This window comes from Danio aesculapii, chromosome 5 (genome assembly GCF_903798145.1).
Source record: "Danio aesculapii chromosome 5, fDanAes4.1, whole genome shotgun sequence".
In the NCBI taxonomy this organism is placed as follows: Eukaryota; Metazoa; Chordata; class Actinopteri; order Cypriniformes; family Danionidae; genus Danio; species Danio aesculapii.
In genome coordinates this window covers 50,792,316-50,816,164 of record NC_079439.1, presented here as the reverse complement: position 1 = coordinate 50,816,164, position 23,849 = coordinate 50,792,316, and the positions used below count along the sequence as shown (strand labels likewise).

The following is a 23,849-nucleotide window of genomic DNA, read 5'->3' as shown; positions in this document are numbered from 1 at the left end:
CAGACATCACAGATGACATTGCAAAGCCCTTGTAATCATCACCTCAGCAAAGTGTCTGTTTCAAGCAGCTGATAATGAATTTATGACATTCATCAAGGCATTAAAGTAATTATTCATTTCCATTTTAATTTCTTTTCAATAGTGAACTTTTTTTGCAAACTTCCTCTGTGATCCTTGCTTTATTATTTTCAAGCTAAAAAGTATGAATAATGTATTAGAGAAAAGGCCATGAGAAATAAGTGTTTGTCACAGCTTATTATGGGCGTGAAGGTTAAGGCAGTTGAGTATTTTTCTCAGAGTTAAGGTCACCACACTGACTGAAAATGTGTGTGATTTCAGTAAAACAAGGAACACTTTCCAGCTTTTAGTGAACTAGCATGAACTAGGCAACAGTCTTAAGTAGTTTAGCGAGACCTTTATCTACTACTAGTGCATAAGAATATGATTCATAAAACATTTAGAAACATTTCTACAAAGCACTGAATAATATGACATTTGTCTACATATGCAAGAAAAACAATTATGTCATTTTACTGAATGCAGGTGGAGAAGCAGATGACTCTAAAAGGGAAAATATAGGCAAAAGTAAATGTAAGCATAATGGCAAAGAATAAAGCAATCATTTTTAAGGTACTTTAATGGGAAAGTATACTACATTTGCACATTATTTTTGTTATCATTTTTTCCCCTTTAATTAAATTCCTCTCATGTCACTCAAGGTTTCTTACACCAATGCAGGTACAAATTAGTTTGATAACCATTTTCTCATGGTTAGACTTTGAACGTGTAAGCATACTACAGTATAATGTTTAAATGTTTGTTAAGATAATGGCTTCTTTTTAAAAAAAAGTGACACAAAAAGTATATCACATTTAAAAGCAAGGATATGAGAATGATATGACCCCTTTAAATATGTACCATTATTCAGAGGAATATCTGGTTCATGAGCTCTCAGTTAAAGAGGATCAGGTTTTGCTATTTATACAGTTGCTACACACTGGCAGATTAGGAACAGACAATGCTCAGCTCACTTCTTATTGCGGCTATGATGAAAATATAACTCCATGCTACATCTGGACAAAACCCACACAGAAAATAACTGTAAGCTACATAACCACTGAATCATAAAGTATCAGTCACTGTAAGGCCACTTGACAGACATGTTGCTTACGTCACTAATCCGGCTTCCAGCTAATTTTGAAGCTGTTTCTTTTAAGTCTGTGTGTACCTTGTATTCCAAACGATTGTTGCAGTTGGGTTTAGGGGTATATATATATATATATATATATATATATATATATATATATATATATATATATATATATATATATATATATATATATATATATATATATATATATATATATATATATATATATATATATATATATATCATTACATAGGGATATATATATATATATATATATATATATATATATATATAGGGATATATATATATATATAGGGATATATATATAGGGATATATATATATAGGGATATATATATATATATATATATATATATATATATATATATATCCCTATATATATATCCCTATATATATATATATATCCCTATATATATATATATATATCCCTATATATATATATATATATATATATATATATATATATATATATATATATATATATATATATATATATATATATATATATATATATATATATATATATATATATATATATATATATATATCATTACATCTATGAGAAGACCCCATGAAATATGGGTGTGTGTGTCCATCATACTGTGTAGTGTGCATGACTGTACATTATATGTGACAAATAAAATAAAATAATAGGTAAACAAAATTTAATTAATGGATTATTGTACTGAATTGCACTCACAGAATCTTTTAAATTTACAAACATGCTTAAATCTTCTCCCATTTTTTTCTAGTTCTCTTCAACATCCTACCAAATCCTAATTTGACTGCCTTCATTTAGTATGTAATAGCCAACTATATCATGCTAACAAAATGCATGATGTCCTCATGGCCAACATTTCAAAAGACTCGACCGAAGGTCAACTATTAAAACTGTGCTCTAAAAGACTGATTTGAAGAACTCAAATCTGAGCACCTAAATCAAAATATAACCTTTATATATATAATATAATATAATATAATATAATATAATATAATATAATATAATATAATATAATATAATATAATATAATATAATATAATATAATATTTTTTATTATTAAATATAATATTTTTTTAAAGGAAGATCCCATCATAAACTTGTCAAAGTCACACTTATTATATATAGATAAAAACATTGCACATTGAGTCCTCCACAAACCAATAAACAAAGTAGTATTAAGAAAGAAGTTGCTAATCATATTTTTCCTTGCATATTCTCCATAAATAATTAATTTCAAACCTAAAATGACAGAATCAGTCTGATTTACTAAGCCCAATGATACTAATCGGATCATCTGTATCATAAATGGTAAAATGGGTCATCCCCAGGATTAAATTGTGTGCAAGATGGAAAAGGACTAGCATACATGCACAAGGTTGCTCGATAAGGCTGGTTGGCCTTTTGATGAAGGTTTGGTCTTGTCACATGAGAGGTGAAAAGGATACAGCACAACTTCAGCATTTCCTTCAAAGGCAGCGTATCCAACTGAATCTGACAAACAACACAGAGACAGCTCGCTCTTTTCAAGAGGATTTACAGAACAAGGCATTTCCCTCACATTCAGAATGCATATTTAGTCAAACGCATGGTAATAACACCAGTACATAAATGTCTTTTGTGCCTGCTGCATGGACTGAACAATAACGCCCTGATTACAATCAAGAGTTGCTCTAGTTCAGCACTCACAATGGAAATCTAACACAATAGAAACACAGCACCTGTGTCACCATAATATTCTTGATGTGACCACACCTGTCACAATACTTTACAAAGTTCTACCACCTAAAAAGGTTAACCCACAAAACATGACAAGCAGTCAATCTCAACTCACCTTTTGGAGCGCCGTAGTCTTGCTCCGTTGATAAAGTGAGGCATAGAAAAGTTGGAAAGTAAAGTCCATAGGCTGGAGTCAGACATATTCCCAAAGTCATGCCCCCAAAGTGCTCTGAGCTGCCTTGGAAAAGAAAGTGAGGAGAAATGTCTGGCTTCCAAGAGAAGTAGGCACCCAGCGCAAGAGTCCTGGGAAGTCCTCCCAGAGCAATGCTCTGTCACTACAGAGGTTCGTCCATGCTCATCTGCTGCTCGCTGCAGCATACACAGGCTGTCACGGGGGACGGTATGTCCTTTGAAGTGTCCTAATTCAAATAGTGTGAAAGCTCCTCTGAGCTGCTTCCTATTCAGGTCATATCCACTCCTGCTCGAATGCTGGGTGCCTCTGGGACATAGGTAAATGACCGCTTCCAGCAGGATGACTTTTTGTTTTGATGAGAAAGTCGGAATGCTTTGCTGCTATCCCGTAGACTCATTGAGACTCAAGTGAGCTCCATATCATGTAACAGGCATCTACCGTACCACATCCTGAGACAGGGAGGGGAGAGGAAGGGGGAGGGGGGGCGTGAGTCAGAGCAGCAATGCATCATCAGCAGACGACGCAGTCAATGCAATCACGGCTCTCCCTGTCTGGCCTCACTCCAGAACCCGTCGAGACATTTGAAATGGAAATCACAACTTTTCAACCGTAACCATGTGCGAGTCCTGCACCCTGTGTTGCCAAGCCTCTTGTCCGCTCTTCCTTTTTTTTTCTTCACTGAACCTGCCATATGAAGAAAACCAGCCTCCCTCTTCCACTCCAGCACCTTTGATCTCCTCCTGTTCTGTTCTTCAATCTGCTCTTTTGGCAGGCAGGGCCATGGAGAGGCCCAACCACCCTGACACATGACAGATGAAGTTGGAGAGGTGGAATGGGGCCACTCAGTCTCAGCAATTAGCCGTTGAATGCAGAGGGGAAGCTACTTTAAGGTGCGAGGCAAAGGAGACTAGGTGTGATAGGATTAAGAGAACTCATAAAGCCAGGTAAGACAGACAACTGATCAATTCTTCAGATATGGACAATCATGAAGATTCTAGTCAAGCTAGTGAGAAAAGTCGAGCTCAATAATCTCAATAATCTAATAACTTCTGTCTCATGACTTCTTATCTTTTTCTTTAAAGTTAGCTCCCAAAAGAAATGTAACAAATCTGGAAACAATCCAAGCTTAATCAGTCAGTCTGTGACATGTACGGTATGTATGAGCTGCTTTAAGGATATTTCTCTGGATAGGACAAACCAGAACCAATATCAGTGATCTGAATCAACTCAAGTTAATGCATTTATATGTTCATGAAAAATTCAGCGAAAGCTGTGATTCTCATGCACATCTTGTCAGGCAAACACAGATCTGTGATCAACAGTAAATCTCTTCTGAAGGCCAGAGGGCACTCTCACACAGAAACCACAAATGTGTAACCAAGACAGAGGAAATCAAACAGAACTGAGAATTACATGTATATTGATTCATTGCATCTAATAAACACAAGACTACAGTATCATCTCACAAAATTTCAAACACCTGACAAGTTATGAGGCGAGTTTAAAGAAAAAAAAACATGTTAAATGGGATATTTTCACATTCTTTCACATTAGCTGCAACACAGAGCCAACGTTTACTGAAAATCAATTCAAACAGCTGCCAAGATGCAGAATGATTCTCTTTGAGTTCAGGATCATTAAATTAAATATTTTGTGATATTAACGATCTCCATCTGAAAATAGGTTCTAGTAATTTAATGTTAAGTACAGAGCTCATTTTACTGCCAAATGCACAAAAAAAATTTTCCTTTGATTAAGTGTGAAGCCCTACTCCCTTGTCTATGTTCCACTCTGCTTCACAAACAAAACTGCTTCAAAAACGGCATCATTTTGCCATCAGCACAGGTTGCAGCATGTGAGCAGTGAATGTGTGAGGACTTTGAGGACTTGAAAAGAAAGATCCACTAGACCACAATCTCAATAGATTATAATGATCATAAGTGCTTACCGATATTCACTATAGTAAACAAACATAATTTAAAAGAATACAGACGTTGTTATAAAAAAAAGAAAAATGAATGGTAAATTTATTGATGTTTCCATTAATCTTTAAACAATGTAGTACAAAAAAATCATAGTCATATTATATAAAAAGTCATATTTCAGTATATGATGAACAGAATTGCTTTTTTTAACAATCACCAGTACAATTATTATTATTATTATTATTATTATTATTATTATTATTATTATTATTATTATTATTATTATTATTATTATTATTAGTAGTAGTAGTAGTAGTAGTAGTAGTAGTAGTAGTAGTAGTAGTAGTAGAATTAATACATTTAAAACTTGATTTAACTGCAAACGTTGTATTATACAGTGCTCAGCATAATTGAGTATACCCCCATTTTGAAAAGGAATATTCATATCCATTTCTCAGTGAATATAGGCAATATATTTTGGTGCATTTAAACAAAACAGATTTATTAAACAGATATATTTATTTAAATAATATTAGTCACCAAATGTATTGAGAAACTGAAAGAAAATACAATTAAATTCAAGCAAGATATTGCAAAAAACGCCAAAACAAATTACAACCTACAAAATTTCAACAATTTTTTACATTTTTTTTGCTTCTCTTGATTTTTCCTTTTTGTTAAATTTGTATTTAATATTTTTAAAGCTCAAAGTAGCCTATAATACTTGGTAAATTATAACTGAAAGCATGATGAAACTTCACAAAAAATAAACACTTGAGGGGTGAGGGGTGTATAGAGCTTTGTGAATAAAAAAGCATTGCAATTATATGGACATCTTAAGCATTTTCTACAGCTCTTCGTGAGAGCCAGTCACCCAACAAGGAACAGATTTTTGCGCTCAGAATTAGATTATTATTAACCTCAAATGATAATCAAAGCTTCAACCAAAGCAACATCATTTTCCAGAAACCATGCATATGAATATTCTTTAATGTTGTCATGACCTCTTTATCTAAACAGTTCCACCATTTACTGTTATCAGACCAGTGTGCATAAACAGCGACTAACGAAAATAGTTCAAACAGCTCAATGACCCATTTCATCACCAAGCCCAAAAGGCTTACATGATAACAAACAAAGACAGAATGACTGTGCTGTTCACAGTTCTGGCTTCATCATTATGGCTTTGAAAGGAGAATTCCAGAGCAGGCCACATTGTGCAGCAATGTTTGAAACAAAAGAGAAGAAGAATCAACAACATGCGATAGCTGTCAAATTTGTTTTCAGAAATGGGTAAATATTAATGGAATGGTTCAACTTAGTTTTAAAATCGGCCCTTACTACTCAGATTACAAGGTCTAAATCTGAAACACATAGTGTACAGGTAACAGCATGCATCCCAAATGAATCTCCTGTGACCATTTTGTAAAGATGTCTCTGATTATGTGAGCAGACGCACTCACTATATAGGTAAGAGATATACTGCATGTTTATAAAGCACACAAAAAGCTTCCAAATATTAATATTATCCTTCCAACAAAATATGTTTTGTGGAAACTCCTCTTATTCGAAACCACACTTTCTCTCCCAAGTGATTAATTAATTGTGCTGCTAAGCCTGCAAAACCAATTAATATTACCATTATAATTTTTCAAAAAGTTTTGCTATCTTTCAAATATGGAGCGCATGCAGCCTTTGTATTCGCAGCAAAAAATAATCACTGCCACAGATTCTCATTTTCAACTTCTGAAATGACCTGGTTTTCCCTAGAAATGGTGCAGAGCTCTTTCCACCAAAAACCTTCAAATGGCCAAAGCAAATCCTATTTATCACATAAAAGAGGGTGAATCAGAGACTTACCAAAAGGCTGGGGGAAGGGGGTGATTGTAAGAACGTTATATAAGCATAAGAAATTGCGCTATTCCCCACAGTTTTACAAATTAAAATCTCATTCAAAGGCTGTGAATGTAAAAAAAAATCTAACTTAAAAGAGATCAATGAAAGGAGACCCTGTGCCATTTCCATCACTGAACTCCATGCTTTCATTTTCAGTGAACAGAACACAGAGCCTTGAACACGTTAAGCCTCAAAACAAAATGGCTATGTAAAAGAAGCACGCGCTTACCTCCAAAAATGAAACGCGTGCAGCGGGCTGCATGGGCTGCAAGGGCTTGTGGGAGTTGGGCTCAAGCTTCGTGGAGTGAGGCTGGAAGTCAAATTGAGTTTTGTAAATGTTCATAATGGACAAGAACAGTCTCTCTTAAGATGTAGCTTGTAAAGTTTGGATCTTATGTTTGTACATGTATGCAGAGACATACATGAGCTGGCATGCATTAACCACAGAGCAGCGTCATGCATGACCACCAAAGGTAAAACAATGCGACGTGAAGGGGTTGCAACAACATTACATTTCATTCCATCTTGACACATGGAATGGGTTTTAGATTGTACACTTGTTGATTTTTTACGCTTGCGCACATTTGATTTAACAACGGTGAACGATCACTGTTAATCTACAAACATAATGCATCTTTTAAGTGCTACAAAGGTGCACTGAAAACTGCTGAGCTGACATGTCTAGGAGACACGCATGTATTTGTATCCTTAGCAACAGCAGCCATGATGCACCACCTGATCGCAGCCAAAAACATGCATCTTCTACGACCTCTGGCAACATAAACAAAGCCGTCTCATCTTATCAAACATCAGTGGCCAATCCAATGCGACAAGATATTAACCGTTTCATCAAGCGCCAAGGCATGATGGCTTCTCTGACCTGCTAACAGGTCGACAACAAACAGGCCTTCTGTAGGGACTTGATCAAATAAGCGACTGTGATCAAAAGCTATAAATGCGCCACGGGAACATGTCAGCTTGGCCAAACACAACGGCAGGTCGCCCAGCTGCTGCGCAAGTCCTTCTGGCTCAAGTCTGTCAAATCGTGGCTAGAAGATGATCCTGTATTGATCTATCATCATCATCCTTTATCCAGACACCAGTCTGTTCTGTCAAAATCACATGCGACGCTGCCACAAAGGGATTTATACAAGCCAGAAAACCTATATTTACCCTTCAGCACATGCTGCAGACGCTGCTACTGTGGTAATGCTGCACTGCCCAGCTTAGATTTGCCGTCACCACTACAGCGACAGACATACTGCAGATAAACAGTCTGCTGTCATTCCAGCCCTGGAAGACGTGAGAAAGAAGAGAAAATACTCACTCTAATGTCAACCCTGGAATCCTCAGCCTCTCCCGCTGGGCTTTCATGGTCACGGCACTCGTTCAGTCTATTGTGTACATGATATATTCATGCCGTTCGCCTGTCTGCACCCCCATGCGCTGACAAAGAGCCAAAGCCAGGCTGGTGTGGACAGACCGGCGGAGAGCTGCTTACAGGGGAGGAGTAAATATAGGGGACCTGGTGCTCTGAGCCGTTCAACTTCCACCCTGAGCTGTCAGATGTGATCATCAACTGCCTGTGGAGGGCAGGAAGGCTGGACGACAATCTTTTCCCCCTCCCCTGTCGCTCACGCAGCAGCACTAAACAGAGCCGCACGCCCCTCCTCCACTGAGGAAGGGCCCTTACGTCAGCAAAGCAGTCAGAGGAGTCTACATGCAGCACTTCCTATCTGCAGCAGGGCTGACCATCATTCAACTTGTTTGTTTGTTTTCCCCCCGGTAAACTGCAGCATAACTGCAAACCTTCTATAAAATGAGCCAGGGATGTCTCAAAAGACCAAGTGTTCAAAGAGAAACTAAAGACAAGCCATGAAGGCACTTCATGAGTGTTTGCTCAAGCAAATGTCAGTTTCAAACACAATGGGTTAATGATTTGTACAATAACTTACATTTTACACAGACAGAACTGAAGACAGGGCTTGAATTATATATGAGGAATTGGAAGTAGTTTTTTTTATGTGGATTAGAGTAAAACCTATTACATACTACAATATGTACTCTGTGCTAAATGTATGTGGGCGACCTGAGAGTTTACACAGTGCACATAAGATTAATTTCACTATCAGAAAAGGATGCACTTTCTATACGCAAACCATCATATTGTTGTAACCATTAGTACAAAACAGATCCCATATGTGACCTTGGATCATGACACCAGTCAGAAGTATCAATTTTTGGACACTGAGATACATGGGAGTAGAGTCGAATATTAGCTGTCCATTGATGTATAGTTTGTAGGATGATATTTAGTCGAAATACATCTATTTTAAAATCTGAAATAAATTTTCATTCAAGTTGTCCAAATTTTGTTCGTCCCAATGCGCATTACTAATAAAATATAGTTTTGTTGTTTACAGAAGGAAAAAAAAGTCTTATGGAATATGATCTTTGCTTAATATTTAGTTTTTTTTGGCAAAAATCAAACATTTTGACACATACAATGTATTTTTTTTTGCTTTCCCCACAAATATCGGTCAACATAAAACTGTTTTTTACTCAAACATACTACTGAAAACAACAAAACAAATCACATCTGTAGTGACGAGCGCATGAGTGAGGAAATTAAAATGTATCTGGAACTCTTTGATTGAGCTCAAAAACATTGTTATTGATCATAACTTCTGAAGAGAAAAAGTGCAAATAATGCAAGCATAAACCTTACAAGAGCACGTGTTGAGGGCCTGTGTTTGCGCAAGCTATGCTTTGCAATAAAACACAGTGCTTAACCTGAAATAACATTAATATTCCAGTTCTATTTTTACCAAACCTAAATCTATTTAAAATTAACACTAATTTACATAAAAACTAAACTAAACTGAATTTAAATTAAATATAAATTAATTGTAAACATTTAAAACAATTCATGACGATGAAAAGAAATAAAAAATAATAATAATTAGCTGAACACGCATAGCAACTAGAAATGCTTTGCCAAAATACATCTAAATACTTTACAAAAACAAAACAAAAACAAAGCTAAATAGAAATAAAAAACAAAAAAATTAAATTAAAATTAATATTCCTTTCTCAACCAAGCCCAGAGGAATATTAGCCCGGAGGGTTTTGTTCACGAGTGAGGGAAGGATGGAACGTGAGATTGACAGGCAGATTGGTGCAGCAGCAGCAGATGTACCAGTCCGTTGTGGTAAAGGAGCTGAGCCAAAAGGCAAAGCTCTCGATTTACCGGTCAATCTATGTTCCTACTCTCACCTTTATGGTCATGAGCTCTGGGTTATGACTGAAAGGACAAGATCTCGGATACAAGCGGCCGAAATGAGTTTCCTTCGCAGGGTGGCAGGGCGCACCCTTATAGATAGGGTGAGGAGCTCTGTCACCCGGGAGGAGCTCGGAGTAGAGCCGCTGCTCCTCCACATCGAGAGAAGTCAGCTGAGGTGGCTCAGGCATCTGTTTCAAATGCCTCTGGGATGCCTACCTAGGGAGGTGTTCCAGGCATAACCCACTGGGAGGAGGCCTCTTGGAGGACTCAGGACACGCTGGAAGGACTACGTCTCTCGGCTGGCCTTGGAATGCCTCGGGATCCCCCCCGGAGGAGCTGGAGGAAGTGTCTGGGGAGAGAGAAGTCTGGGGTTCTCTCCTAAGACTGCTGCTCCCACAACCCGGCCCCAGAAAAACGGTTGAAAATTAATGAAATGGATGAATGAATGAAACTAATATAGAAAACTAAAATAAAATAAAAAATGTATTACATATTTATTTATGTACATAAAAACAGTACCATTTACAGTAGTATTTCATAAATAACACTAGTTAAACAAGTCTAAACACCTTAGCTAAGATAAAAACCACTCTAAATCTTAGAAACCTTATAGAAACGCCTTGTCATCAAGAACACCCGAGTAACTGCACATCACCATATTAACTACCTACAACATCATGACCGTGGTGTTGAGTTTTGCAATGGAAAGCATCAATTAGGAATAGTAAAATACTATACACCATCATAGGACACAGCTGCTCATGACAAAACTAAATCTTGTGATTATGATACATGGAGAATATTGTGCTAGACTGTATCAGGCACCGACTTTCACAGGGGACAAAGGTGCTTGGAGACTGCTGCTATAATGAGCTCAAGCTTTAACAAGCAATTTAACCCGAGTTCCGCTAAAGACCTGCTAATGAAACTCATAAACCCAGGAAAGACATCATAGCCAGAACCGCATGTGTCCTTCTGCTTAGCAACATCAATATGCTCCAGTAAAATGAGATGTATAACTGAAATGGCTGACAAATATGCTGACAGTTGTATTGTTTATGACATAATATATAGCAACTGGAAGTAAAGACATACATTACAACATAATAATAGCGCAGATATTGCAATAACTTGTCTGAATACATTGATCACATTTCTGTGAATTATACATTGAAAAGGTGCCAACAAAAGAGGATCATTAACAAATCCTCAAAATCCGTTTTCCACAACACCAAGTCACATTGTTCCAGAAGCAAAAACTTTCTCATTTGCAATCTCATAAATGCACATGGATTTATACATGTACTTTGTACTTTCTGTCATTGGGTGCAATACTTAGGTTTCTGCTACCATGGATTTCACATTCAGCACAATCATCTCTCTCTCTGTTATTTAGATGCACACTTAACATATGCCATAAAATATAAAAATGTGACCATGGACCACAAAACCTGCTTATGTCACATGGTAATTGCAAGGTAACCAAACCTATACACTCTCTGGTCACTTTATTAGATACACCTTACATGTACTGGGTTTTCCCTTCAGAGCTGCCTTAATCTTTCATGGCATAGATTCAACAAGGTACTGGAAATATTAGCATCACACAGTTGCATGCCGATTTGTCGGCTGCACATCCATGATGCGAATCTCCCATTCCACCACATCCCAAAGGTGCTCTATTGGATTAGGATCTGGTGACTGTGGAGGCCATTTGAGTACAGTGAACTCATTGCCATGTTCAAGTAACCAGTCTGAGATGATACACGCTTTATGATACAGCACATTATCTTACTGAAGGTAGACATCAGAAGATGGGTACACTGTGGTCATAAAGGGATGGACATGGTCAGCAACAATACTCAGATAGGCTGTGGCATTGACACAATGCTCAATTGGTACTAATGGGCCCAAAGTGTGCCAAGAAAATATCCCCCACACCATTACACTACCACCAGCAGCCTGAACTGTTGATACAGGGCAGGATGTATCCATGCTTTCATGCTGTTGATGCCAAATTTTGACCATACCATGCAAATGTCGGCAGTTTCTGAAATACTCAGACCAGGCCATCTGGCACCAACAACCATGCCACGTTTAAAGTCACTTAAATCACCTTTCTTTCCCATTCTGATGCTCGGTTTGAACTGCAGCAGATTGTCTTGACCATTTCTACATACCTAAATGCATTGAGTTGCTGCCATATGATTAGCTGCTTAGAAATTTGTGTTAACCAGCAGTTGGACAGGTGTACCTAATAAAATGGCCAGTGAGTGTATAACGCAACAACAAACAATTGATTTTTATGTTCTATTTCAAATAGTTTTATGTCAGAAAAAAATTGTCCTATCCTAACAAACCATGCATCATTTGGAAGCTTATTTATTCATGTGTATTATTATTTATTTATTATTATTTATTTCATTTCCAACAACTGACACTTTTGATTGGTTTTGTGAACCAGGGTCACTAATACGCAACTATAAAAGTTAAGAAAAGAGGATGAGGATGCAAAGGCTAAACCAAATAGCCCACTGGGCTGTATTCTCTGTATTTTTGAGAACAAGTGAACAGTTGGCCATATTTGGCAGACTCATGGGAATATACAATTGCAAATGACAGTGTGCATTGCATCAAAGACCAAGCAGGAGCAGCAGGGAGCCAGGAAGTGGGGCGTAAGGACAAAACCCAGTTAAACACCTGCTGCGGGTCTGTTAAATTAGGCCAAACTCATTCATGTCAAGAAACTGGATTAAGCTAAATTTATTTATCTGAACAGGCAAAAAATAGCCGTATACCAAATAGCTTTTTTACCAAATAGACTTTATAAGAAAAGTGAAGGCTGAATGTGTGATTGTGCGCATGTGTGTGAGGGAATGAAGCAATCAGCTGCGGCCGCAGGGACTGCTCCATTGGGATTTAACAGGTCACACTTCACTTATTACCCTCTATTTACATTCATTAATTGCCATAACCCTTTCCTTTCCATTCTGTTATCTTGAAAGGTCTGATTTAAATAGTTGTATTTTATATTTAATATAAAATAAGATAAAATAAAAAGTTTCCACAATTTTTTTTAAATAATAACAAATTTTTAATAATATAAAAATTAATTAACTAATTAATTTCGATTTTGCCATGATGACAGTACATAATATTTTTCTTTTTTGCAAGAAACTAGTATTCAGCCTAAAGTTCAAATGAATGGCCAAAATTCCAGCATAGCACTGGAACAGACTCATTGCAAGTTATCAAAATGCTTGATTGCTGTCATTGATGCCAAGCGTGGCCCAACCACTTGTTAGGTTTAGGGGCAAACACTTTCACACAGCGCTATGTAGTTTTGGATTTTGTTTTCCCTTTAAGAGCCCCTATTATGGGTTTTTGTAAATGACCTTCCATGTAGTGCGTAACACAGCTCTAAGTGAAAGGAAATATTCAGCTAAGGCTTAAATCTGAAAGCCTGGAAAATTCAACCCCCCGGACCCGTCCACAAACACAGCAGCATGAAGAAGTAGTAGCAGAAGAATTAGCAGAGTCGATTAAATCATGTCGGGAAGACGCTGTGCTCTGAAGTGTAAGGGAAAGTAGTGCTATTTTCCCTACCCAAAGATGAAGCTGTGAAGAGTCGATGGTTGAGGTTTATTTTTGCAAAAATAATATTTTACGGGAATTACGGGAGTTTTCCACAAGAAATAAGTAAACGGGAGGGTGGAGGGAGATGGGTCTGATATACGGGAGACACTGGGGAGAAAAAGGAGTCTCACACATACACTCTGCACTCTGACCACTTCAAAATTGTTGATAAGCCGTGGTGGGCATTACTCTCTCTCATTACTCTCTGTCTCGCACTTAACGCAGTCGACCAATCACCACAGACGGGGTCATCGGACCAATCAGCGGAGATTAGCATCGTGCTGAGGAACAAATGAATCACTGAATAAAAAAATCTTATGGGAGTGTCTGGGACAATTAGGTAAAAAATAAATACATATTAAAACACAATGAAAGTGTTTTTGGCCTTGCATGCATATCAGACTGTTGTTGGAGACCCCCAAAACCAAAAATATGACTCTTTTTAATGCATAATAGGGGTTCTTTAAATATAAAAAACCTTCATTTAAAAACTTTATGATGTGTTTACTTGTGTTATTTTTGACTACATTTGTTTGATAATCTGAAACATTCAGGTGTGACAAACATGCAAAAAAAAAAAAAAAAAGAAACCAGTAAGGGAATAAACACTTTTTCACACCACTGTGTATGTGTGTGTATATAAATTATTGTTGTTGTTCATTCAAACAACTGCCAAAAAAAAAAAAAAAAAAAAAAAAAACTAAAATAAAATAAAATCCATCCACCCCTTCACTCCTCCCCAATGCTGATACAGCCCAATCATGTGACCATAGCATTGACTCTCCTTCAGAAACAAACAGACAACCATAACAGCCCATTCATCACACAATGCCTGTGCCGCCGTCACAACAGACAGGCTATACATCACAAGTGCAAAAGCCCAGTAACAATCATTGACACTTTTTTTTTTCTTTTAATTTATTTCTGACAGGTTTTGACATGTTGAAGATCTATCATATCAACACCCATGAGTGCGTAACTGGTGCAAAATGAATACAATGTGTCGGTATTGTCAGAGATATTGCACTAGTGCTAAACTGTTTTCTCATATGAATACAAGTTTGAAATGAACAATGAAAATAGGATGAGATTGTCTGAGAGTGTGACAAGCTTGAAAAATTAATGAAAATGTAATGAACATATTAAATTAATGCTTTTAATATTATATGCTAGCTGGAAATTGTTGTTGGTGTTAATGTGGCACCTGGTGGTAATTTCTTTAATTAGCTAATAAACCCCAAACCTAACTTTCTGTTTTTTACTGACTTTGCAAGAAGTCGAGCCTTTCTAATGATTGAAACCCTCCAACAGAAGGTTGTCCAGATGATGGTCAAAGGGAGAGCCTTTCAGCCATAACAAGAGAAGCTGGTCCTACTAAAACTGATTTCTGGAATAATGTGTCTTTACAATGTCACACCAACTCATCCAAGTGTCTCAAAAGATCAGTGAAAAACAAATACTGTAAATGAACAGGTAACCAAAAATATCTCAATCTGTTAAAAAGAACAGCTTAAATTGTTTAATGCTGAACAGCATAACATCTGCATCTTGACATACAGTGTCTTGGCATTTAAGATAATTCGGAAAAGGAAGCTGTGATTTTTTTTATTTACAGGACAGTAAAGAGAATTGACAGGAAAGCATGAGGAGCAGAGAGAGGGGAAGGATCGACAAAGGACCGCGAGGAATCTAACTTGGGTCGCCGTGAGCACCGGAGTGCATGTGTCGACGAACTAACCACTACACCACTGGTGCCGACATGCAATATTAATTTTCCCATTTTCCCCCACATTGTTTAAATAGCAAATCCATTTGTGCCACTTTGTGGACCCATGGGTGTTTCGGTCTAGAAAAAAGGTGTGTTAAGGCACATTGTTGGCGTGCTGCTATTTTGAGGAACTAAAATATAGACTGCGCAATAGACCAGCTGAAAGCAGGTCTAAAGTCCAGCGCCAAGCACAGTTAGTTGTGCGCCTCCCTTACACATTGCTTAAAACATGCATGATGTACAGCAATACACAAATATCTTTACAAATAAAAAAATAATTAAAGGATTAAAATATTACAAAAATTATTACTTTCTACATGAATATAAAGAATTTTTACACATTTATCATTTTTATATATCTGACTCTGGACCGTCTTCTGTTGCAGGTATATATTTGCAGCATTAATCAAAAAGACATTTTATTGGGCAAAATGATAATTTTTTAATGCTAAAAACCTTTAGAATATTAAGGACAATCACCTTCCATAAAGACATTTTGTAGATTTCCTTAAGTAAATATATCAATATATTTTTTTAAACCCTCAGATTCTAGATTTTTAAATAGTTGTATCTCGGCCAATAATTTTACAATCACAACAAACCAACAGTTGAAGTCAGAATTATTAGACCCCCTGAATTATTAGCACCTCTGTTTATTTTTTCCCCAATTCCTGTTTAAAAGGAGAGAAGATTTTTTTTAAACACATTTCTAAACATAATAGTTTTAATGACTCATTTCTAATCACTGATTTATTTTATCTTTGCCATGATGACAGTAAATAATATTTTGCTACTTTTTTAAAGACACTTCTATACAGCTTAAAGTGACATTTAAAGGCTTAACTAGGTTAATTAGGTTAACTAGGCAGGTTAGGGTAATTAGGCAAGTTATTGTATAATGATGGTTTGTTCTGTAAACTATCGAAAAATATTCAGCTTAAATGGGCTAATAATTTTGACCTTAAAATGGTGTTTAAAAAAAATAAAAGTTGCTTTTCTTCCAACCGAAATCAAACAAATACGTTTTTCCGGAAGAAAAAAATATTATCAGACATACTGTGAAAATTTTCTTGCTCTGTTAAACATAATTATTTGGGAAATATATAAAAAAAAAAAAAAAAACAATTCAAAGGGGGGCTAATAATTCTTCAACTGTATATATACATAGATATGATGATATGACATACAATGATTATCAGAGGTGAAAATGACTACTTTAACATGAACATCAGTAATCTAATTATTTGCCTAAATCTGAATAAGACAATAATATGATTAAGATATTTACATGAGTTGCTTTTTAAATGTTCCTTTCATGTTCAAATTTTACATGTTATAGTACATTGTTCAATGTAATGTTATTACAACACCATTTAATACTATTTTCCTACAGTGTTTTATGCAACAACAGTTTTTGCTCGTCATAGCATTATATGTGATTTCGTTTTCAAGTTCAACTGTCGTTAATTTCTTGTGTGAAGAAATTACAATTTCTTGTGTAATTTCTCACTGTGTGTGCAAACAGACGCTGGTGGATACAAATTCTCAAGCAACTCGCCATCTCTGCCATTTCATTCACTAACTTTTCATTCATGTCCCCGCGACAAACTCAAAGGCACCAGATGAGAGTATGCAGAAAGGAATGGCAGAAGAATTTTCAGCCTCGACATTCTTTCCCCACTCGCACCAAAAATTTGCTCTCTAGCTTGAACCCATTCTCGTTTGTTTGTAGTCAAATGAAAACAGGCTTTCTTCCTTTTCACACCAATGATATTAACTGGAACACATTATCGATAAATAAAGGATTATTTTATGCAGTTCTTTGCACAACACAAAATAAATACCACTAAAAGTCTTACTGTCCATAATTTGTATTCCAAAACATTTGTCTCACCTTTTGATCTCCATTTGGACAACTTTTCTGTCATGGTCCGTTTTCTCTTAACTTAATTTGTGCAGTGTTGTACTTGTGATGCAGAGGGCTCGGTTTGAGTCTGGTGAAGCACAGTTCCACAAGAGAGAGAAAAGCAATACAAAATAAAGGTAGCCATTCGGTCGCAGGGCACTTTTCTCTTTTATTGTTTACTTTTAATAACATTATTATCTAGGGTTAGTGAAGAGTTAACAGTAGGTCAGTGGTTCGCTTGGTGAAGGATGCGTTTCTGAATAATAACCAAATGTACCCCAAGTGACAAGAGATGGGAAGTAACAAAGTATAAATTATTCATTACTGTACTTTAATAGATTTTACTGGTATCAGTACTTTACTACACTACGTATGTTTTTGACACTTTTTTTTTGCCCTTTACATTTTTTTTAATCAGGCTTGTTACTTGTGTTTTGTGGCAAGATCTATATTATTTCATGGCAATTTGAACGTCACTTTAATTCAAATAATTGTTTTAATTCTTTTAATTAATCGTTTCAATTAATTTAAGTCAATTCTTTCCATGGGAATTTCAAGAATGGTGAACGTAAAAGAGATGAAGGGGGTTAGAGGAAGTCTTATGTGTACTTCCGACTATGGTGAATTGTACTTCTCTGATCTTTAATACATAAAATAATTTAATACCGATAATAAAACTTTATGAATACATAATGCAATAAAACATTTTTTACTTTGTTTCAAATTAGTTTATATTTCCTAGTACAGAGGTTATACTGTTTTATAGTTTTAACATGTATATTTTATACATTGTAGTCTTCATTTAAATTAGTTAGCTAGATTGTGAGTGAAAAATCAAAAATCTTGATCAAAAATCTTGGATAATTTATGAATAAAATTATAATGCAAAGTATCAGAAATTTATCACATGAAAAAAAAGATGCAAAAATTTATTAACAGCATCAATGACTTAAATATACACACTACTCAACAAAACTGAAAACAAACTACAAACTACTGAAAACTAACAAAACAAAAAACAAAACAAACAAATAGTGAAATCGTATGAGTTGCATGAGTGTATGTAGCTGTTTGAAGAAAATAAAGCAGCCTTAGTATAATGCAAAAAATAACTCTTAGTCAGATACATCCAGTTGTTTTATTTATTTTATCAAAAGAAAAAAAAGTGTTAAATTCAAGACCTAGGTATAAAAATACAGGCCTACAGAATTACGAATTACATTTGAGTATGGCAGATGTTGTTCTTAACACGCTTTTAGGCAAGATTTGTGTCCAGGTGATGATACAGGGCAACTTTTGAGCAGTGTTGTTAGACAATATTGTAGAGTTACAGTATGTTGCTTGGCTACTGTGCTGCTGAAAATTGGCAACAATTTTATTTTACAAAAAAAAAAAAAAAGAAAAGTAAGGTGGATAGGTGTATACACGATGTTACTACCGTGAAACTAAAACAGGTAGTAGTAGCAAATACTTTTACGCAAGTACATATTTCAAGCTGTACGTTTTTACTTGTACTTGAGTAAAAAAGTGTAGTCAGTACATCAACTTTTGCTAGAGTAATGTTAAACATGAGTATCTGTACTTTAACTTGAGTAAAGAATGTGTGTACTTTTGCCTTCTCTGCAACTGACACATTTCAGATTTGTAAAAATGTACACTCTGCCCTCTAGTGAATTTGACATCTGAAACATGCAATAAAATGTACCTGGTGAAATGTATTTTACATTTTGCAAAAAAACGTAGGCTGAGGCACACATTTTCAATGTGGATAAATTGAATTTTTCCATAGTTCATCCATAACTGATATGGACCATACGATGACTTGCAACTTGTAATAACTCAATAATACTAATAATGTATCTGAACAGGTGGCAGCACTCAGCATTCACACTGTGTGCTGTGAAAGACTGCGGCTCTCCAAGTCTCTGCAAAATTATCTGTTTACAGACACCAGAGAAGTGAGTAAAGATAATATGATATTCAGAGGGAAGGAAGAGCCTGATGATCCTGATCACTTCTCAAGCTGTGTATTAAAATGCAATGGATCCATTGAGGAAACATATTAACCAATGCCATGTTGACCTCAAATAAAAAATATAATAATCACCAGCAAGATATTTTGAATATCTCAAGTGTTTCTAATGGTTATTAAATAAGGATCAAATATTTATTTTGCTATAATAACCTGTTTTTTTTTGTTTTTTTTTTAAGAGGATTTTAATAAAGACCCAAAGTACCTTAAATTCACCTCTAATCAAAAGTTTCCCAAATGTCAGAAGCCCCACATAAAATCCAAATCACTGTGTAATATTGCATTTATAAGACATCACATGGAATGTGTATCACAAGCTAAAGTAAAAGCATACATTTTACATACAGTATCTAGTGACCTAAAAAAAGGAAAGACACAAATCTAAAATTCAAAACATCCTGCTTGTGTATATTTCTGTAAATACAGGTAGAAAAGCGATATAAAAGCAGCACAACTTAATACTAAAATTCAATGTCTGGCCTTATAGACATCATCGTAACACAGAGATTAGATTAAGCACTCTTTATATTCCTGTACCTTGTCTTTAAACCATTACAAGAACAACAAATTCCCCATTGCAACACGGCAAATCTCCAAAAATATTTAAATAATTAAATTATATAATAAGAGACATTCATTCAGAACTTAATTTTATATTGTTTTTAATGCAGCTGGGTATAATGCAAGTTCATGTGTCATACTCGTCTTGTACTGAGTTAGTTAACTGCTAATATTGCGGAAAATAAGTATATGTATATCACCTCAATATAATTTCGAAATGTTAAATATTATTTATTTTATATTGACATTATGCTATTATTAAACCAACAACTGACTTTAGCCTCAATAAACTAATTTGCTGCTTATTCATTGTTATTAAGTTAGTAGCTAGATTTAGCTAGATTTTAAAAATAAAATGTAAAGTGTAAAAATTCAAGACATTTTTTGCCATAGATTTCATTTAATTCATTCATTCATTTTTTTTTCGGCTTAGTCCCGTTATTAATCGGGTCGCCACAGCAGAATGAACCGCCAACCTATCCAGCATATGTTTTAAGCAGCGGATGCCCTTCCAGCTGCAACCCATTACTGGGAAACATCCATACACAATCATTCACACGCATACACTATATACAATTTAGCCTACCCAATTCAACTATGCCACATGTCTTTGGATTTGTGGGTGAAACCGGAGCACCTGGAGGAAACCCACGTAAACACAGGGAGAACATGCAAACTCCACACAGAAATGCCAACTGACCCAGCCAAGGCTCAAACCAGGGACCTTCTTGCCGTGAGGGGAATGTGCTACCCACTGCCCCACCGTGCAGCCTTCATTTAATTCATTTCATAATTTAATTACCAGAAACTGAAATCACTCATTACTACTAATAATTAATAATAATTGAGGTATTTGAATAAGTGAAAACATACAGTACACCTGTGGTTCCCAAAGTGTTGATCGGGACCCCCTGGGGGGTCACGGGACAATGACAGGGCATCGTTTGGTGATTTATAAAAAGTCAAATAAATTTAATTAAACTATTACAATTACCATATTTTATCCATTACCCACAGAAGATAAAAAATAGTGGCCAATAGTCACATAAAAAGCAACAACATGCAAATAAAAAGTCATCAGCGTTTTTTTTTTTCTCATCAGGTGAGGTTAATATTAAATTAAACAAATTTATAAAATTACTATATAAATTATAACCACCTCCGAGGAATGTGAGGGTCGCGAGTCATTGGCATTATTATTTTGGGGGTTGCGGGCTGAAAAGTTTGGGAATATTATTTATTATTTGAAATAATAATAATACTTATAATAGAACTATGTAGGGTAGTGGAGTAAAACATATGATTATATACTGTAGATTGGAATGTGGTAAAAAAAATAATATAAAAATAATACAAGTACACTTAAAAAAAGTATTTAGGTAGAGTTCTGCAGTGAAAAAAAAAGACATGTCACTGGACACAGCCCCTTGCAATACCTCTGTGGCACACCAGGGGGCTGTGGCTCACAGTCTGAGAAGCACTGCACTCTAGAGATCCAGATAAGATCTCAACAATGTCATCATGTGCTATCAGATATATGCTCAGTATGACCACAACCATTTAACTCTGTACCAAACAAAAATATCTGACCACAAAATAAATAAATAAATAAATAATACTAATCTTACGACTAAGAGTTCTCCAAAATAGCAGTAATGTTTTTAGCTAAACATTTTTTTAAATTTATTATTAAAATCTCGCAAAGCTGCTGGGACAAACATTTTTTTTCAAACTTTTACTTCAAACTAAGGAATAGAGAGATGTTTTAAGCTAAGAATAAGGGTGGAGTTTACCTTGTTGCTATGGATGATGTCACCATATTTAATAACTATGCAAATAGCAATTGGTTGATAGTTAGAGACTTGGAATCTACGTGTACTTTTTGTGAATTAGAGGAGGAATCGATAAAACTTAATTAAAAGTTTAATTAAAAATTCAGTTTTCTTGTGAAGAGATTTTTTTATTTACAATAATAATAACAAAACTTTGGAGCACAATTTGTTTATTAATTTAATGATAATATATGGGAAGTACCATGAACACAAACAAAAATGGTCCAATGATAAGCCTAATATTTATTTGTTTAAAATTGATCTTAAGCCTTATATCGAAACCCTAAAAGACACAAAAAATAAAAAAAGCTATGAAAATGTGTGCAATTTTGGAATCCTTTTCTTATGTGAAGTTTTTGTAATTACTATATCCCTTGTAATTTTATTTTATAATTTTTTTTGTTTTGTTTTTTTTCCTACTTTTGTTCCTTTGATGTGAAAAAATGTAAGTATTGTATTCCTTATTTTTGTATGCTATTGTTTTTTTTGCAATAAATAAATAAATAAATAAATAAAGCTATTGGTTGATAGTGAATGGGTGTCACAATACTAATTCAGAAACTTTGTAGAGCTTGATATTTCAAAGTCATATTCATAGTGCTTTTACAATTATGGATCCAAAGCAGCTAAACAAATGGTGCAGGTTATACATGAATCAAAATCAAAAGCAATTAAAAAATGATGGATGTTTTTGCAAAACATTGCCATGTTTTCAAATGGAGGCTAATGTCACTAATTAAACAAGTATTTAAACATGTTCAGCTAATTGACATCATTTTGCATGTGTGCTTCTCGCAAACCATATGCATATCAACATTTTTTTTTAATTAACAGGGTTGAATAATCATGACTGATGGTGAGATATGCAAATTTTGTTTCTATCTGTTGGTGAAGTGACATGTTTCAAAATTATATTATCCTTGCCCTGCAATTGAAGGGATCCCTATTTGCAAGGTCAAGCTATTGTCAAATGTTTCCAAAATGTTTACCTCCTGAGGAAGACTGCCGGCAACATCAATTTTAGGACATTTTGTGATTTAGTCTTAAGTGCTGACGGCTGAAGGTCTGGGAACTTTGGCTGCTTTGAATGGTCAAGGACCACCCACTATGTTATGTGACTGACAGCTTAACCAAACAATCATCTTTCATTTTGTCTCGTGCCTTAATCAGTAGGTCCAACAGTGCATCATTCATTTATCGAATGTCTTTAAGAGTTTACAACAACGTATGAATATGCTTAAGGATCTGTACATTAGTACTTGATCTGTAGATAAACATATAGGAAATCAGTTGGACACACATTTACTGTAGACTTTGTTCTGAGATATATTTATTATTATGGTGATGCATTTCTATATAAAGATCAGGCAGACTGAGATGACAGAGTGAAAGTTTTCTATCCCATAAAAGCAAGGTTTTGTTGTATTTGTGAGTTTCCACAAAAAAAGAAAAGTTATTGTTTTGAACATGTCTTTTTCACCAAAAAAATATTTTAAGATTTTCAGTGCCATTAGAAAAAAAGAAAAAATGAGAATATAAGGATACCTACATATTTGTCAACATCACGAGTTGAAGCTTTTATCCAGGGAATATTGCATATTTTTAATAATCCAGAGTTTTATAGAGTCATATTGATAAATGCTCATCATCACAAAGTTATCCTCACAATATTAGATGGATATACAGACAGTAAACCACAGATTCATGAATGTCTCTGAAAGTGAAGAGTTCAGATGCAAAACCCTCAGACCTCTTTTTTTGTAAATGAGCATTTGCTATCAGGCTCCTCTGATTAGGTTCAGAAGTATTATTTTATTGGTAATGATAAGGTTATTAGCTAGTAAATAAAATGCCTTTAAAAAATGTAACTTGAGACATTTCTTTGGTTTTTAACAGGTTAGATTTTCTATTGTCAAATCCAGCTAAATCCA

The 23,849-nt window shown here is 35.1% G+C and overlaps 1 protein-coding gene across 6 annotated transcripts in view; it reads right to left on the bottom strand.

Moving 5' to 3' along the window:
• mast4 (microtubule associated serine/threonine kinase family member 4) overlaps positions 1-23,849 on the bottom strand; it is a 205,034-nt gene that overhangs the window by 55,341 nt on the left and 125,844 nt on the right. Inside the window, exons 1-2 of one of the 6 annotated variants that reach the window (XM_056458434.1) lie at positions 8,228-8,490; positions 7,130-7,210 (exon numbers count right to left, since the gene is read on the bottom strand). The exons of the other annotated variants lie outside the window; for them this stretch is intronic. Of the exons in view, the coding sequence (XP_056314409.1) occupies positions 7,130-7,210; positions 8,228-8,274 (128 nt within the window). The 5' untranslated portion in view covers positions 8,275-8,490. Of the gene's footprint in view, positions 1-7,129; positions 7,211-8,227; positions 8,491-23,849 lie in introns of those variants that run through there. 6 annotated transcript variants of the gene reach the window in all.